We start from the raw sequence: 16,657 nt of genomic DNA, 5'->3' as shown, positions 1-16,657 counted from the left end.
CTCTGAGGCCTCAAAAAACAGGGCTAAGCTTTCTTTTCTTGGAAGGTTCTTTGAAAACAGTAATCCCAGCTCTACTGGTTATAATTCTTCCAGCCTGGGGTTCTCTGATTCAGTCCATGAATCAACAGCCCTAGAGGAGCAGAAAGGAGGTTTGGTTAGAGATGCTGGTCCGCTCAGGCTCCTTGAGGACTGGAGCAAAGTTAGAACTGAAGTTTGGGCTGAAACTGAACCCAGGGATATTGGCAGGGGCTGCCACCCTGGTGCATCTGTTGGTGTTGGCCTAGGTTGGAGCTGTGGGCAAATGCCTTGCCACAGTGCAGGCAGACATAGGGCTTTTCACCCTCTGGGCCACCTGATGGATGAGCAGGTAGGAGCTCTGGCTGAAGCTCTTACCACACTCACTGCAAGTGTAAGGCTTCTGACCTGAGTATGTTGGTGCTGCAGCAAACTTGAACTGTCTACAAAACTCTTGCTGCAACTGGAGTACTTATAGGGCTTCTTGCCTATATGGTAGCATTGGTGTTTAAGGAGCTTGGGGCTGTGGGAGAAGATTTTGTCACATTCTGAACAGGCAAAGGGTCATTCACCCAAGTGGATGTGCTGGTGTTCAGTGCATTGGATGCACTCACTAAAGCCACAGCCACACTCAGAACACTTGAAGGATCATTCTTCATTACGTGTGTATGTTTGTGTCATAGGCAGTCCAAACTGTGAAATTCCTGCCACACTCACAGCAATTATAAGGCTTCTCCCCAGTGTGTGAACATTGGGGCTTGAGCAGATAAGAGCTGTGCCCAAAGCTGTCACTGCACCAGGCAAAGCAGTAAGAGCTTCACACCCGTGTGAGCGCTGGTACTGTAACAGGTTGGAGCTAAAGCTGAAGCTCTTCCTGCAGTCCCCACAACAGTAGGGTTTCTTGCCTGTGTGGGCGCTCTGGCGCTGGATTAGATTGGAACTAACGCCGAGTCTTAGTACATTCAGCATGTACAGGACTTCTCACTGGTATGCTGCCGTTGGTGTTTAACCAAGTCAGATCTGCGGCCAAAAGCCTCCCCACACTCTGGGAATTTGTGGGGCCAGAACCCTGAGTGGGAAACTACGGTGTGGCAAGAGATTGGATCTCAGACTGAAGCAACAGCCACACGCATGGCAGAGGTATGGTTTCTCGCCGGTGTGTATCTGGTAGTGCTTAACTAAATCTAAGCCACGTTGGAAGCTTTTGCCACACTCCGAACAACACTACAAGGCTTGCCACCCACATGGCTGCTTTGGTGGTGAAGAAGGTCAGGGAGGTACGCTGCGATCAGTCCACACGCCCGGCACCCGAAGGCTTTGGGGAGTGCAGGACAGTTTGTCCTGTCAGAAGCTTCTTCCCTGGGCCAGAGCTCAACCTACATAGGCATTCCAAGTCCAGCAGCATTTCCCAGGCGGCCGGCTATCGCAGCCACACCAGGGAGGGCAGCTCTGGTGGAACAACTCCGCTAAAGAGGGTGAACCTCAGGGTTTCCTTGGGATGTCCAGTTCCCTGCCGCTCCGCCCCGTCTTAGTTCTCCCTTGCCACTTCTGGCGACGTTGACTGCATCGCCGTGAATAAAGCCCCGTTTCCTAAAAACCACCCATTCAGTTCACAAGCACAGCGGCAAGACATTCGGAACCCAGGGAATCCAGCACCGGAAGCGGAAATGCCCAATAGCCCGTGCCGCTCTAGGAAGTGGCAGGGAACGGTCTCGGTAGGTTTAACCCTCTCATTCACTTGACTGAGCAAGAGCTCCCAATCTGCGGCCACTAACAGCAACTTGACCCTTTTGGCCTTGCTCGCGGTCCTGAGTCCGTCAGCACGGACTTCGGTGCCCTGGCCATCACTGTGGGCAGCGAAGCGAGCCGGAAGGAAAAGGGAGGGTCGCTGTGGTGGACCCGCGGGGGACGGAATAGCCACGTCACTTGGGGCAGCACGGTACTGAGACTCCATGGTCGGACGTCTGGGTTCTCCAAAAGAACCAGCCCACTGCGAGCCGCCTGAGAGTTTCCCCTCCGTCCTATAACCTAAGCGTACTAAGCAAGGCGCGGACTACATATCCCAACATGCACCGCACACGATTCTTGGGTTCGCACGATTAGATAACCATTACTCTACGTGCCTTCAGCGACTGTCCAGAGGGCCGGGATTGAGAACTACAACTTCCAACTTGCAAAATAACTGCGGCGGCGCTACTTAAAAAGCGTCAGAGAGGAGGTGCGTGGCCACGCCCCTCCTCCAGTTCCGCTCCCTTGGACGGACGGCAAGGAGGGGGGCGGAGCCTTAGGCCTGAGCCAAGATGGCGGCTGCGAAACCGACTCTCACGGACTCGCTCTCGTTCTGCCTCGCGCAGCTCACAGCGGCGGCCGGGGAGGGTCTAGGTGGGGGAAAGGACACAGCTACCAACGAGACACCCTTGGGCCGTGCGCTCTTAGCCCTCCGCACACGCCACGTCAAGGCAGCAGGGGGAATCGAGCGCTTCCGGGCGCGCGGCGGGCTCCGCCCCCTTCTCGCGCTGCTGCGGCGAGCGGCGGCAGCGGGTCCCGCCCCGTCCCAGGCTGGCTCAGGCTCCGCCCCCTCGTCGGTCGAGTCAGCGATTTATGATGGCCCCGCCCCCTCGTCGGGCCCTGCCCCCTCCTCTGCGTCGTCGTCGTCGTCGCCCTCGCCGCCAGCGCGCCTGCGCAAGACCCTGGACTTGGCGCTCAGCATCCTAGCCAACTGCTGTACGGAAGGGGCGTGCCGGACTGAAGTGCGCAGGCTCGGAGGCATTCTCTCTTTGGGTAAGTGCTCCGCCCTCATTTCCTAGAAGGATTCCACTCACAAATCCTTCCTTGTCTGGGCTTGGGCGGAGTCTTGAGTTCTTTGTGTTGTATGCTGGAAGAACACGCCTTTAGACCGTGCAACCTCCCCCCCGGCTCTCAAACCTTCAAGCCTTCCTTATAGATGATACCCAATCGTGACCAGATCAGATAATTACAGCCATTACCTGCGTGTTGGTTGTTGGGCACATCCCTCGAATCCGAGCTACTGGAGACCAAAGGGTTATTTGGTGACTTTTGGGTAATTCTTACCCTCCATTTATGAGGTTTATAGCAGACACTCCATGCCTACTGAGTGGCCCTGTGCAGAGCTCCCATTTGGTGAACTTGAGGTCAGAAGTTGTGGTTTTCTGCCGTGAGCTAGACCGAGAGAACCGAGGCTAGAATTCCTTGTTGTAAAAGTGAATAATAATAGCTACCTTACAAAATTGAAGTAGTGAGAAGCCGAGTACAAACATTGAACGCAGATATTCTAAGACTGGGTACTTTGAGGTATTAAAAACCAGCACAATAAGAACAAATCCTAACAAAAGATCGCAAGCGTTTGTTTACCAGCTAAGTTGGCGCCACCTTGTGGCAATGTGAACACAGTTTACAGAGTGCCTACCGGTTATGAAATTATGCCAGCTTTTTTTTTTTTTTAATGTTTATTTATTTTTGACAGAGAGAGAGAGAGACAGAGCATGAGTGGGGGAGGGGCAGAGAGAGGGAGACACAGAATCCAAAGCAAGTTCCAGGCTCTGAGCTGTCAGCACAGAACCTGACACAGGGCTTGAACTCTTGGACCGTGGGATCATGACCTGAGCTGAAGTCAGACACCCAACCGACTGAGCCACCCAGGCGCCCTGAAATTATGCCAGTTTTGATGAAATCTTAATTTTTTTGTACAAAACTAAAATTTAACATATTTTTAAATTGTATAAAATGCATCTGGACCATAACGTGTTTGACAAGAGGCCTGCCACATTAATAAGTCCTCAATAAATTATAGATCTTGTTATTAGCATATAACTCTCATCATTCAATCACTATTCTGTATTAAAAATTTGTTTTTAACATTTATTTATTTTTGAGACACAGAGTATGAGTGGGGAGAGAGCAGAGAGAGAGGGAGACACAGAATCTGAAGCAGGCTCCAGGCTCTGAGCTGTCAGCACAGAGCCCGATGCAGGGCTCGAACCCATGAACTGTGAGATCATGACCTGAGCCAAAGTCAGACGCTTAACTGACTGAGCCACCCAGGCGCCCCTTTTCTGCATTTTAAATAACTCCTATGTCCGTCCACATTTATTCCTTCTTCTTTCATGTGCCCAGAGACTGGTGCCCATGTGCTGAGCTGTGGTGGTAGCTGACTTGCTTTAAGCCACTGTCCTTTCTCACCTTAACAAGAGTCTCCTTGCCTCTCTCCCTGCCTTACTCTTTTTCCCTATAATCCATTCTCCCCATGGCTACCAGATTGTATCACTTCATTTCTATTCTTAAAACCCTTTGTGGTTCCCAGTGCCCTCATATTCAAGTCCTGCCTGATCCCTTGGGCTGGCATTTGAGGCCCTTCATGAGGGCATAGCACAGACATTGGATCTCACTTCTGGGCCTTTGCAAAGGCTGCTTCCAAACTTGAAATGCCCTGTAGCACCCCCATCCACTATCTTTCTAACAAATACCTACCTATTTAACCTTTCAGATCCAGTAAGTGTCAGCCTCTTCTGGAGGCCTTCCCTGACCCTCTCAGGCCACATTCTTAAGGTCATTAATGAGAGAGACAAGAAGGGGCAGGACCCTCAAGAGACCAAATTATCTTGCAGTGACTATTCTTCAGTGCGTGAAGACAGACAGCATCCAGAACAGAACAGCCCGTGCTCTGGGGAACTTAGCCATGGAACCTGAGAGCTGTGGGGACATCCATTCTGCTGGTGAGAAAGCTATGAGTGTGGAGTTAGCTAGGGCTTGGCGTGGGAGAAGGAGCGTAGGTATCTCCTTGCTCACTCTTTGTACTCCTTTTCCCTCTCCAGGTGCTGTTCCCTTGCTGGTTGAGAGCCTGACAGCCTGCCAGGACTCCCAGTGCCTGCAGAGTGTGGTGCGTGCCCTCCGCAACCTGGCCGACTCACCCCAGCACCGCCTGGCCCTGGCACAGCAGGGAGCAGTACGCCCTCTGGCTGAGCTTCTGGCCGCTGCCCCAGACCCTGCACTGACCTTGGCCCTAGTCCGTGCCCTCTTAGAGCTGAGTCGAGGCTGCTCCCGGGCCTGTGCTGAGCAGCTAAGTCTGGGTGGAGGATTAGGCCCACTGGTCAGTTTGGCCTCCCACCCCAAAAAGGCAGTACGGGAGGCAACTATCTTGATCCTTGCCAACCTGTGTGCCCAGGGCCTTGTACGGCCTGCATTGGGCAATGCTGGGGGTGTGGAAGTACTACTGGGTGAACTCCGGCGGCGCAGGGGACCTAATGGGGCTGGCCCAGCCTCTCAGCAGCCCCTGGTACGAGCCGTGTGCCTGCTGTGCCGGGAGGCCATCAACCGGGCCCGGCTGCGGGATGCTGGTGGTTTGGAGCTGTTGATGGGCCTGCTACGGGACCCTCGTGCCAGTGCCTGGCACCTTCGTGTCGTGGCTGCCCTCGTGGGCTTCCTGTATGATACTGGAGCCCTGGGCCGGCTACAGGCTCTGGGACTTGTACCTCTCTTGGCTGGGCAGCTGTGTGGTGATGCTGGTGATGAGGAAGAAGAGGGAAGAGAAGCTGCTTCCTGGGACTTTCCTGAGGAGCGGACCCCTGAGCGGGCAGAAGCTGGAAGCTTCCGAAGCCTAAGGTGAATCCCCACCTGATTGCTGTGGGTTGAGGACTCTGGCTGTCTTCACTACCCCATTCTATCTCAGTCAACTCTTGTTGACTCTGATTCCTGATTCCTCATTCTCCCCGGACATGACCACTTTCTAGTCATCATTAAACATTCTTTTTCCTGAGTCCATCTTTGGCCTTGGCTCTACGCCAGCACCTCTGAACTTTGGGACCCAGACAGGTTCACTGGACCATTTTTACTTTGTTGTCTGTTCACCCCTCAATAGAATATAAACTCTGGTAGGATGGGGACTTTAGTTTTCTTACTGTTCATGCCCGGTACCTAATACTGGACTTCGTACATAATAGGTATCAGTAATTGCTGACTGAGTTGGGGTATTTTTCCCCATTTCCCTTTCTCTCCTATCCCCCCTGGCCTCATTTCCTCTCCCTGGCTTCAGTCACTTAGTTTTACATGACAGCTCTTTGGCTCTGCTCCTTTGTTGTGGTTCTGGGTTCAGTCTCCCCATTTTCCCCTCTACAGGTCATGGCTGATCTCTGAAGGCTACGCCGCAGGCCCGGGAGACATCTCTCCTGACTGGTCCCCTGAGCGATGTCCCCCACCTCCACCGCCACCGGAGCCAGCTGAGCCAACCAGCCCCACCCTGGGCCCAGCTTCACTGCGGATGCCTCGCACACTGCGCACACCTGGCCGCAGCCCTGCCGCCACCTCTGAGGAGCCTTGGGGCCGCGAGGGGCCAGCGCTGCTGCTACTGTCGCGCTTCTCCCAGGCTCCCGACCCAAGTGGGGCATTGGTGACCAGCCCAGCCCTATGTGGCCTGCTGGCCTATGTGACGGGCTCACCGGGTCCACCGAGCCCACGTGCACTGCGCATCCTGGCACGCCTTACCTGCAACCCTGCCTGTCTCGAGGCCTTTGTGCGCAGCTATGGTGCTGCACTGCTGCGTGCCTGGCTTGTGTTAGGTGTTGCCCCGGATGATTGGCCCACGCCGCGTGCCCGCCCAGTTCGACGCCAGCACCGGGAGCTGGGTGTGTCCCCCATAAGAGGCCCCATCCCCCTCTGGTTCTGGACTGAGAACCTCACTCTGCTGTTCATAGCTTTCTCACTGCCCTGCCCAGCCCACCATCCAACCTCAGTCACCAGGTGGGAAGAGGGAGGGACTCCCAGCATGCAAAGTTCCGCTCCATCCTCTGCCCAAGTCTTGGGGCCTGTGTACCCCAACACCAGGCTTGGTCCTAACAACTTAGAATCATGTTTGTCTGTATTTCATTACCCAATATGCTCTTGGTTCTGCACTATCCTGATTGCCTTCCCACTGGGCACACTGAGTAGAAAACTCTGGCTCAGGCACCATATCCTCCTAGCCCCCCCACCAATCCCAACACTGCCAGGGACTGCCCTGTCTTCTGTGTCTTGACTGCAGATTATGAGTCCTTTAGAACCCAGATGTACGTACGCCCTGACTATCACACTTTGTTCTTGCCCTTGATCTTCAGTTCCTAGCATCTGGACCCTTTCCCTCTAGGGCCTGCAGTCCTACCCCCTTCCATGCCGTGAGGTTTTAGCCTCATTCCTTTGAAGGACCCAGAGTTGGGACATCAACTCCCAACCTGACTTGCTCTGCCCATCTCTGCAGGTGAGATGCTGCTGCAGAACCTGACTGTGCAGGCTGAATCACCCTTTGGAGTGGGCGCCCTCACTCATCTGCTGCTCTCAGGAAGCCCTGAGGACCGCGTGGCCTGTGCACTGACCCTGCCCTTCATCTGTCGGTGAGGGGGATGTGGGTGCCTCATAGGGATCAGGGGAGCAAGGTTGCCATTCCCTAATGCCACCATTTTTCACCTTCTGAAAGATTCCCTTTCTTCCCAAAGGAAGCCCTCTCTGTGGCGCCGGCTACTTCTGGACCAGGGCGGCCTCCGGCTCCTCCTCTCAGCACTAACTCGGCCAGCTCCACATCCACTCTTCCTCTTCTTTGCTGCGGACTCCCTTTCCTGCCTCCAAGGCCTGGTGTCTCCCACTGTGAGCCCAGCCCTCGCACCTACAATCCCTTTGGATCTAGATGCCCCCTCCCCTTGCCTTTATGAACATCTGCTGGGCCCAGCCCCCATCCCAGCCCCTGACCTTCATTTCCTACTGGACTCAGGCCTACAGCTCCCTGCCCAGCGAGCTGCCTCAGCTACTGCCTCCCCTTTCTTCCGGGCCCTGCTAGCTGGCAGCTTTGCCGAAGCCCAGATGGACCTGGTGCCACTTCGAGGCCTGTCACCCAGTGCAGCCTGGCCTATCCTGCATCACTTGCATGGCTGCCGGGGCTGTGGCGCTACACTGGGGCCTGTTCCCCCACCAGGCCAGCCCCTGCTGGGCTCAGAGGCTGAGGAGGCACTGGAGGCTGCTGGCCGTTTTTTGCTCCCTGGGCTGGAGGAGGAGCTGGAAGAGGCTGTGGGCCACATCCACCTGGGACCCCATGGTGGCCCAGAGTCAGTGGGTGAAGTATTCCGCCTGGGCCGGCCCCGATTGGTTGCCCATTGTGCCCGCTGGGCTCTGGGGCCAGGGCAGTGCCCTCGGAAACGGGCCTTGGCCTTAGTGGGGCTTGTGGAGGCAGCAGGCGAGGAGGCAGGGCCGCTGACTGAGGCTTTACTGGCTGTGGTAATGGGGGTTGAATTCGGGGGCAAGGGTTCCAGCTTAGACTGTTGATGTCCCCTGGGAGGGGATCCAAGGATGAGTTGGCTATGAAGGAGGACTCCCTCAGAGCAGCATAAGAGGAAGCTGAGCAGAAGTCACCATTGAGGACCGATGAGAGAATGGAGCTGTACCCCAGGATGATGGTCTGAAGACGCCAGGGTCCGAGTGTGGGACCCACAGATGAAGAACGGCCCAGGGCTCCAGGCACCTGGCCTGGGCCAGCCTTCCAGAGTTGAGATTAAAAACTTTGGAATTGGATACCCCTATTGTGTGGTGTCTCTGCTTACTTTCCTGTGGGAGTCCCCCCACTCCCTTCACCCATCAAACAGGGTCTTGTCCAAGTTGATGTGTCTCAACACAGGCCACCCTTGGCATGTAGGAGTTTAATAAGTAATTATGCAGTGGTTCCTGGAGTCCTGGGATAGAGTAGAGTACTGGGAGAAGCCTGCTTTCTGCTTATGCAACTTCATTGCTCAGGTATCCAGCTAGACATACAGACTTTGGTTAGTGTCTTTTGAAGGGGCTGGGCTGAGGAAATGTGAGTGTGGGGATGTATGTCCAAGGCCTTGGCATTACTGTTTCCTGAGTGACCTTTGCTCATCTTGGGTCTTCAGTCTCTGTGTCTGTTTTCATCTCTTGGACGAAGTGTCCTTCTGCTATTAGCCTGAAGGAAGACCTCTATGTTCCTAGAGTCCCCAAACCCCTGTCTTAGTTTTGCTCAGAGAGGGCCAGAGCTCCGGGTTGTATTCAGCTTATGTTGCACTGTGTATGATCTCTCAAGGCAGGATCTACATCACCAGGATCCCAGATCACTAAACCACTCAGGTGGCAGCCTGACTTCAAGGAGGGTGCCCGGACTGGCTGCCAGTTAGCTTCTGGGGAGCTAAGGTTGACACTTGCTATCTCTGCTTCTGTGAGTGTCCAGGTCTCTGTTCTTGGGTTGTGCATTAGAACTACCCAGAAAGCTTTTTAAAAATACTGATGCCTAGGCTCTTTCTCATTGAATTGGACTGAGGGGAGGATGCTCTGGGCATCAGTATTTTTAAAAAGCTTCCCAGGTTGTTTTAATTTGCTGCTGGGTTGAGACCCACAGTCCAGGGACTGCAACACTGTTGTGTCTGTCCAAACTCCGCTCTAAGTGTTCACTTCCACCTTGATTTCCAGGGGTCTCAGTCGAGGAAAGGCCCCTTGTTCCTTTGTGGATGGGGTCTGTGTCTTCTCTGTGTTCACCAGTATCTTGGGAAAGGGCTCTTTCCCAAGGGTCGCCTCAGTGTTGGGGAAAGGCTTTGTCTTGAAGGCTGGCTGTGGTCTGGTTGCCTGAAAGTGTTTTCCCTGAGTCTGCATGGGGCTTGGGCCTGGGTTCAGTTTACCTGTGTCTATATGTTTGGTTCCAATTTTTGGAGAGAAGGTCCTGGCTTAGAGGATGGGAGAGTTCATTGTGTCTATCTGTCTCCATTTCTGAGAGATTTGTGTCTAGTATATGTGCCATTTGGGATCTGTTCATGTCATTGCTATCAGGGTCTCTAAGGGAATGTCCCTGAAACCTGCTGTCTAACTGATCCTTAGAATGATCACTTCTGCCCGCAACCCAACAATTCTGTCTGGGGCAAGTCTCTCTGGAATGGCCTGAGTGGACAGGGGCTCTATCAAGGACTCAGGGTGCTAGCCTTGGTGGGGGGTGTCTGCTTGGGGGCCTCAGTCTGGTCTAAGAGTCTCACTGAGCAGAGGATCTCCAGCTTGGTCTGGGAGAGCCTCTTCTCTGACTTTGGCTCAGGCAGCCTGGGGCTCCCTGTAGCTGAGGCCAAGGCTGGGGTGTGGCTGCCTCTGCGGCAGACAGGCGGGCTGGGCCTGGGTGGGCCTTGGCCCTCCTTCCTTTACACGCCCCCATCCTGGGTTCTCCCGTTCTTTGCACCCTCGCTACCCACCCCCCCCCCTCCCGCCCCCCACCAGCTCCATCCCAGCGGGTCCCGGCTTCCTTACATGGTCACGGCCGGGCCTCCAACTCCCGGACGTCCCTCACCCCCCGCCCCCACCGGACACAGCCCCCGCCCTGCTCGCCCCGCGCGGTGCGCCCGTGCCCCGCCATGGAGGACCTGGGTGAGTGGGGCTCGGGTCCCCTTATCCCCAGCTCCTCACCACCATCTAGACCGGCTTCCTCATCCTGGAGCCCCCTTGCACTCCCCAAATCGCCCCATCCCTGCCTTCTGTCTTCTTGATTCTGGTCTTTGCCCGCGCCTCCTTTCCGACTCCACGTCCCCCTTCCTGCCTCTCCCTTCCTGCCTTTCCCGGACTGGCCGCTCCCTCCCTTCTTCCCTCGCTCAGCTCCCTCCCTTCTTCCCTCACTCAGCTCCCTCCATCACAGGCTGCTGACGGATGGGCAGGGAGGTGCAGCGCCTGCCAGTGGGCGCCTGGGCTCAGGGGCTCTGGGAAGGGAAGGGTTAAAGGGGTCTTGGGGTCAAGGCCTGGGAAAGTAGATGGGAAGGGAGAATATGAAATCGAATTCTCGAGAAGAAAATGGGCCTGCTCAGAGTTTAAGAGAAGAAAAGAGTTAAGGGACCCTAAGTATGGTAGGGGTCGGGTCTTTCCGCCTAGAAAGAGAACAGATGAGTGCCAAGATGCCAGGAAGAGGTTAAGGGTTCCGCTGTGGTACTCAGAGATGAATAAAGGAGTAGGGACTTCTAGGTTCTGGAAAGGAAAGGATTCAAAGGATCTTGTTCTGAGGATGGGTGGGTGTGGGGGGTTGTCTTGGAGGAAGAAGGAGGACCCAGGCATCTCCTCCTCCTGGTCTGTTGGAAAGGCTGTACTCTCCATGGAAGAGAAGGGGTTCAGGCACCCTTCAGTAGGGGGTGCTGCTCAGTAGGGGTAACCGGCTTGTATGGAAAATAAGCCAATCAGAAAGCAGGTCCCAGGAGACCTGCCAATGAGGAGCATAGGGTGGGACCCAGTACCTGGAGTTGTGCCAGAGCTGAGCGAGTCTGTTTAGGTGGGGGAGGGGAGCAGGAATTAGTGGGCAGAAAGAGCATCCAACCAGAAAACGGGGTGCCAGGCATACAGCCAACTGAGCAATTTGGGGTGAAGCCAGATTTGGCTTGCGTAAATCGTCAATTTTGACTGCATCAGGGAAGATGCAGAAAGTAAAAGAATCAGGTGGTTTTTGTGCATGACTCCCAAGATGAGCCATTTGGGATGTTTTTGGTCATAAATATTCCCTGCTGCACTTCTACTTCTCTGCCTTGGTCTGGTCTGTGTTTCCATCTGATTCTTAACTTCTGCTCTTAATACTGGCTTCTGTCCTCCTCAACTACTGCCTACTTGGAACTCTTATCTTCTAATCTCTTAAGTCCCTGTCTCTGCTCTAACCTTAACCTCTCAACTTCTCATCCTGACGGACTCTCCCCTGCAGATGCCCTGCTGTCTGACCTGGAGACCACCACCTCACACATGCCAAGGTCAGGGGCTCCAAAAGAGAGGTCTCCGGAGCCTTTCACATCTCCCCTGCCCTATGGCCACCAGTCACAGGTGAGATCAAATGTGGGGGACTGGGGTGATACTAGGGCCAAGTTTGGCCAGGGCTAGGAGAATCTGAGCTTGAGTGGGGCAAAGTATAGGCCTATCATCCCACACATGCATCCTTCTCTCTGTAGACAGGATCTGGGGAGTCTTCAGGAGCTTCTGGGGACAAGGACCATCTGTACAGGTGAGGGTTCTGGGAACTGCAGGAAGTAGAAGCCAATTAAGACTCAGGTGAAGAGGCTTGGATTCCCCACCCCTGAACCCAGGCTTCCACCCTGTTTTCCAGTACGGTGTGCAAGCCTCGGTCCCCAAAACCTGCAGCTCCTGCGGCCCCTCCATTCTCCTCTTCCAGTGGTGTCTTGGGCACAGGCCTCTGTGAACTAGACCGATTGCTTCAGGAACTTAATGCTACCCAGTTCAACATCACAGGTACCAGGTCACAGAGATAGGCCTTGATGGGATGGGGACACGGTGGAGAAGGGAAAAGACTGAGGGGTATACTCTTCCAGAGTAGCAGCTAACGGGACACAAGTCTTAACTGGAAGGGGATAGAGTATGACCCCATATCCAGTGCCCTTCTCTCCTCTCTGCAGATGAAATAATGTCTCAGTTCCCATCTAGCAAGGAGACTGCAGGGGAACAGAAGGAGGACCAATCTGAGGACAAGAAAAGGCCCAGCCTGTGAGTTTGATATGGCTGGTAGAGCTGGGAGAGAGGTGATAGATGCCTGAATTACTGGAGGATAGCATTCATTATTCTGGGTGGCTCTGAGCTAACGCAAGTTGTGTTCTTCACAGCCCTCCCAGCCCATCCCCTGTTCTCCCAAAGCCTTCAGCAACCTCGGCCACCCTGGAATTGGATAGGCTGATGGCTTCACTGTCTGACTTCCGTGTCCAGAACCACGTGAGTCAGGTAGGAGGTGGGCCAGTGTGGATTTGTGGCTCCCCAACCCCTTTTAGAACCATCCACTTCTTCTGCCTTGCTGACTCAACTCTCATGTCCTTCTTGCTGCAGCTTCCAACCTCTGGGTCAACTCAGCCACCAGTGCCAAGCTCTGTGAATGAGGGCTCCCCATCCTCACCAGGGCCAACTAGCAAGGGCAGCCTAGACACCATGTTGGGACTGCTGCAGTCTGATCTCAGCCGCCGTGGTGTTCCCACCCAGACCAAGGGTCTCTGTGGCTCCTGCAATAAACCTATTGCTGGGCAGGTAAGTGGAGAACTGTGAGTAGGGAGATAGAGGCCCATGGATCCATCCTGAGAGCCAGATTTTGTGTTGTTTTCTTTTAGTAAATGACTCTGGGAAGTGGGTATTACTGTTGTTCATATTTTACAGATGAGGAAACTAAAGCTCCGAGTCACATTGCACATGAGTGGTAGGATGAGAATGAGAATTCCAACTCAGTTACCATTTATTGTGGTTCTACTTTGTGCAGGCACTATTCTAGCTCTCTTACAAACCTCCATCTCTTAGTCTTCACAAAAGTCTTATTGGGGCCACCTACCATTTCTCAGTCATCCACAAAAGATGTTTCTGCTCCACCAGCATCCGGTGTGTGAACTCTGGCTCTTGGCTAATTGACTGAGTAAATGTTGTTGACAACAGCTGTGCCCAGTGGTTGACCTAGATCCTCTTGCTAGATTTAGTGCCCTGCTTCCATCCCAGAATTTTCAATCTTAGCACAGCAGGGTGGCATTGTGACCTTTTTGGGCCCTAGTCACTTTCACCTTCATGGGTCCCTCCCTCCATTAAATTAAAAATTAAAATTGTGTTTTATGACTGTGTTGGTATGAAGAAGAATTTCTTAATATTATATATTAAATCATTTTCTTCCAGCTCATTTTTTTCTTCTGATTTTTAAAGTAATTACAACATTTTCATGGGCTTCTAAAATTATTGAGAGTCCTAAGTACTGTGCTGGAAGACCTGGGTTGAATCTCTGTCACTTACAGACTGACTTGAACATTAGGTTCTTCATCCTAATCTCTTAGGGTGAGTGGAGAGAAATGAGTGAAGGGAGTCAAATGGTAAAAAAAAAAAAAAAAAAAAAAAAAAAAAAAAAAAAAAAAAAGAAAAAGAAAAGAAAAGCAAACTTGAAATGTGCCATGTAAATCTTAGCTCATTGGGCGCATGGCAGCTCAAGGACCACTCTGATCCAGGCCTCACCCTCAACTCACAGGTGGTGACTGCGCTGGGCCGTACTTGGCACCCTGAGCACTTCATTTGCGGTGGCTGTTCCATGTCCCTGGGAGGCAGCAGCTTCTTCGAGAAGGATGGAGCCCCCTTCTGCCCTGAGTGCTACTTTGAGCGCTTCTCCCCACGTTGTGGCCTCTGCAATCAACCCATCCGACATGTGAGCTGCACCTGTCCCACAAACCCCACCTCACCCAGGGTGCCTGTGGGGTGGGCCCCATTCAAATCACAGCCCCCCGCCCACCCATGCTAAGCCCCTTGGCCTTGTCCAAGGCCCTTTGGACTCCACCCACTCTCTTTGACTTCCAAGTTCCTTGTTAGGTCTCTTGTGCCTCAAACTCCTACTTAAACCCAATTGCATAGGTTCAGGGTGGGAGAGGAAGGGAAGAAGGGATGGAAGGCCATACTGAGTGTCCTTGTTCATGCCCCACAGAAGATGGTCACTGCCTTGGGCACCCATTGGCACCCAGAGCATTTCTGCTGCGTCAGTTGTGGGGAGCCCTTCGGAGATGAGGGTGAGAGCTTGGCTCCAGTCTTGAAAGCCACCGGTCTGCTCAACATCCCGCCTAACCCACTTTGGTCCAGCCTGCTAAAACCTTCCAAGTCTTCTGGCCCCACCCTCTCCCACTTGCGAGTCCCCATCCTATCCCCTCCCACTAGGCCCCCACTCTAGACCCCATCCCTCCCTCTCTACTGCTCAATCTGACCACCCCTCATCTGGCCTTCCAGTCTCAGATCTTGCAAGTCTTGGGTGCAGCCTGCACCCTTTTCTTTCCGCCCTGCTCCTGCCTCTAGGTTTTCATGAGCGTGAGGGCCGCCCCTACTGTCGCCGGGACTTCCTGCAGCTGTTCGCCCCGCGCTGCCAGGGCTGTCAAGGCCCCATTCTGGATAACTACATATCCGCGCTCAGCGCCCTCTGGCACCCGGACTGTTTCGTCTGCAGGGTGCGCTGCTAGGGGGGGAGGAGTGGTGGTGGGGGGGCGGGGAGTGGTGGATGGGGAGCTGGGCCAAAAGGGGAGCCCAACTAGGAGTCTAGGCCCAAGACAGGGTGTGTCACATCTGGGGTGGGGCTGTGGAGGGTGGGGTTGCCACAGTGGGTTATTAAGCTCCTAAAGTGAGTTATCTGGTCAGGGGATTGTTGGCTGACCCATCCTTTCACGGCCACCCTCCCCCAGGAATGCTTCGCGCCCTTCTCGGGAGGCAGCTTTTTCGAGCACGAGGGACGCCCTCTGTGCGAGAACCACTTCCACGCGCGGCGTGGTTCATTGTGCGCTACGTGTGGCCTCCCGGTGACCGGCCGCTGTGTGTCAGCCCTGGGCCGCCGCTTCCACCCAGACCACTTCACCTGCACCTTCTGCCTGCGCCCTCTCACCAAGGGCTCCTTTCAAGAGCGTGCAGGCAAGCCCTACTGCCAGCCCTGCTTCATCAAGCTCTTCGGCTAATGGTTTGTGGGGCTCTCCACCTGCCCCTGATGCCCCCACCCAGGAGACCAAGGCCCCAGAGACCCCCACTCTTCCCCAAAAGACGTGCTCTCCTGACCCAAAGGCCTTGCTCTTTGAGCTTGGGGCTCTCCCCACCCCATCCTGTGAGGCCCCACCCGCTAGAGAGACCCCCCCACCCCCAAGGTGCTGTACTCTTAAGTTCTCTGTGGTCAATTCAGAAAATATCTGGCCAGTTTCAAAGCCACACTGCTCCAAAGTGGGTCTCACAAGTAGAGCCACCCTGCGTGAACTCTTCACTTTATCCCCAACCTTGAGGGAGCCCCCTTATGGGGCAATTCCTAATAATCAGAGGACAGGACAAGACATCCCTGCTCCCTGCTCCCTCACTATTCTGAGCACTTTTTTTCTACCTGCATAAAAACATGTTCCACATCACACTGGTGCTATGTCTCTGACTGCCCTGGGGTGGGGGTGCGAAGTGGGGAAGCCTTGCATGGTGAAGCCCTGCCTCTGGTGTCTCTGGCTGCAGCAGGTTCTAGGTCATCACCCTGTGGCCGCAGTGGACCTACAGCCTCAGCCGTTGCATGCTGTCCTTCACATATCAAATGAGCCTGCGCAGGATTGTACAGATATTGGCAAGCCAGGAGAGGAGCTCAAGCTGGGCCCCGTGGAAACTTCCCACCCTCATTCCCCACTTCTTTAGCTCCATGTATTCTAGAAATAGGCAATTAATCTGTCTCCACCCTCACCACCTTCCTTGTCCAATTTCCAGATTTTTAAGACCCTCAGAGAGGGGTTCCATCCAGAAGTACCAGTTTATGCCCACCTTTTGGATCTGGGCACTAAGGCACAGCTTCCCTCTTATTTATGTTGACTCATTACATCTCCCCTAGGCAGAGAATGACATGTGGGATGGTCAAGACAGTGACTGAAGGAAGCACTAGGGGCTGTAGGAGCCAGAAGAAGGCTTTTAACTCAGATCAGGGGTCAAGGAGCTAAGCCACAGCAGAAAGGGGTGGGGCCAGGGATTTTTAGGTGTGGAGTTTAGGCTCTGATTCCCCAAATCCCTTTCTGAGCCCCTGAACCTTCACTTTGAACTCTGCAATTCCCTAGTGAGGGGGCCTGGATTCCTGGATCTAAACTATAAATCTGGATCTAAACTATAGCCTTTGAGGCTGAAAATGATGGATTGATTCTCAGAGGTC

General features: G+C 54.1%; 2 protein-coding genes and 1 pseudogene across 4 annotated transcripts; 2 read left to right on the top strand and 1 right to left on the bottom strand.

Moving 5' to 3' along the window:
- Positions 1–606: 606 nt before the first annotated feature.
- On the bottom strand, positions 607–2,065 carry LOC132689381 (uncharacterized; annotated as a pseudogene).
- Positions 2,066–2,170: 105 nt separating this feature from the next.
- Positions 2,171–8,567, top strand: ARMC5 (armadillo repeat containing 5). Its single transcript, XM_060649080.2, has 6 exons — positions 2,171–2,796; positions 4,641–4,748; positions 4,848–5,634; positions 6,148–6,653; positions 7,262–7,394; positions 7,497–8,567. The coding sequence occupies exons 1-6, from the start codon at positions 2,316–2,318 to the stop codon at positions 8,314–8,316; spliced, it is 2,835 nt and encodes a 944-aa protein (XP_060505063.1). The 5' UTR covers positions 2,171–2,315; the 3' UTR covers positions 8,317–8,567.
- Positions 8,568–10,289: 1,722 nt separating this feature from the next.
- Positions 10,290–15,887, top strand: TGFB1I1 (transforming growth factor beta 1 induced transcript 1). 3 transcript variants are annotated; one of them, XM_060649090.3, is made up of 11 exons: positions 10,290–10,401; positions 11,708–11,823; positions 11,949–12,001; positions 12,104–12,246; positions 12,411–12,498; positions 12,615–12,720; positions 12,832–13,026; positions 13,997–14,170; positions 14,444–14,525; positions 14,806–14,954; positions 15,186–15,887. In XM_060649090.3, the coding sequence occupies exons 1-11, from the start codon at positions 10,389–10,391 to the stop codon at positions 15,450–15,452; spliced, it is 1,386 nt and encodes a 461-aa protein (XP_060505073.1). In that variant the 5' UTR covers positions 10,290–10,388; the 3' UTR covers positions 15,453–15,887. The 3 variants fall into 3 exon arrangements, with proteins under 3 accessions (XP_060505073.1, XP_060505072.1, XP_078296018.1); XM_060649089.3 differs by having other exon boundaries at positions 12,615–12,729; XM_078439892.1 differs by lacking the exons at positions 10,290–10,401; positions 14,444–14,525 and having other exon boundaries at positions 12,615–12,729; positions 15,186–15,426.
- The last annotated feature ends 770 nt before the right edge of the window (positions 15,888–16,657 follow it).

Source organism: Panthera onca, chromosome E3 (genome assembly GCF_046562875.1).
Source record: "Panthera onca isolate mPanOnc1 chromosome E3, mPanOnc1 haplotype 2, whole genome shotgun sequence".
In the NCBI taxonomy this organism is placed as follows: Eukaryota; Metazoa; Chordata; class Mammalia; order Carnivora; family Felidae; genus Panthera; species Panthera onca.
This window is presented reverse-complemented; position numbering and strand designations above follow the sequence as displayed.

Excerpts from the sequence above, each read along its gene's own strand:
- ARMC5 (XM_060649080.2), top strand. The coding sequence starts at position 2,316 with ATGGCGGCTGCGAAACCGACTCTCACGGACTCGCTCTCGTTCTGCCTC. Across the intron at positions 4,749-4,847 it reads TGGGGACATCCATTCTGCTG|GTGCTGTTCCCTTGCTGGTT; the intron begins GTGAGAAAGCTA and ends TTCCCTCTCCAG. Across the intron at positions 7,395-7,496 it reads ACCCTGCCCTTCATCTGTCG|GAAGCCCTCTCTGTGGCGCC; the intron begins GTGAGGGGGATG and ends TTCTTCCCAAAG.
- TGFB1I1 (XM_060649089.3), top strand. Across the intron at positions 12,002-12,103 it reads GACAAGGACCATCTGTACAG|TACGGTGTGCAAGCCTCGGT; the intron begins GTGAGGGTTCTG and ends CCTGTTTTCCAG. Across the intron at positions 13,027-13,996 it reads ATAAACCTATTGCTGGGCAG|GTGGTGACTGCGCTGGGCCG; the intron begins GTAAGTGGAGAA and ends CTCAACTCACAG.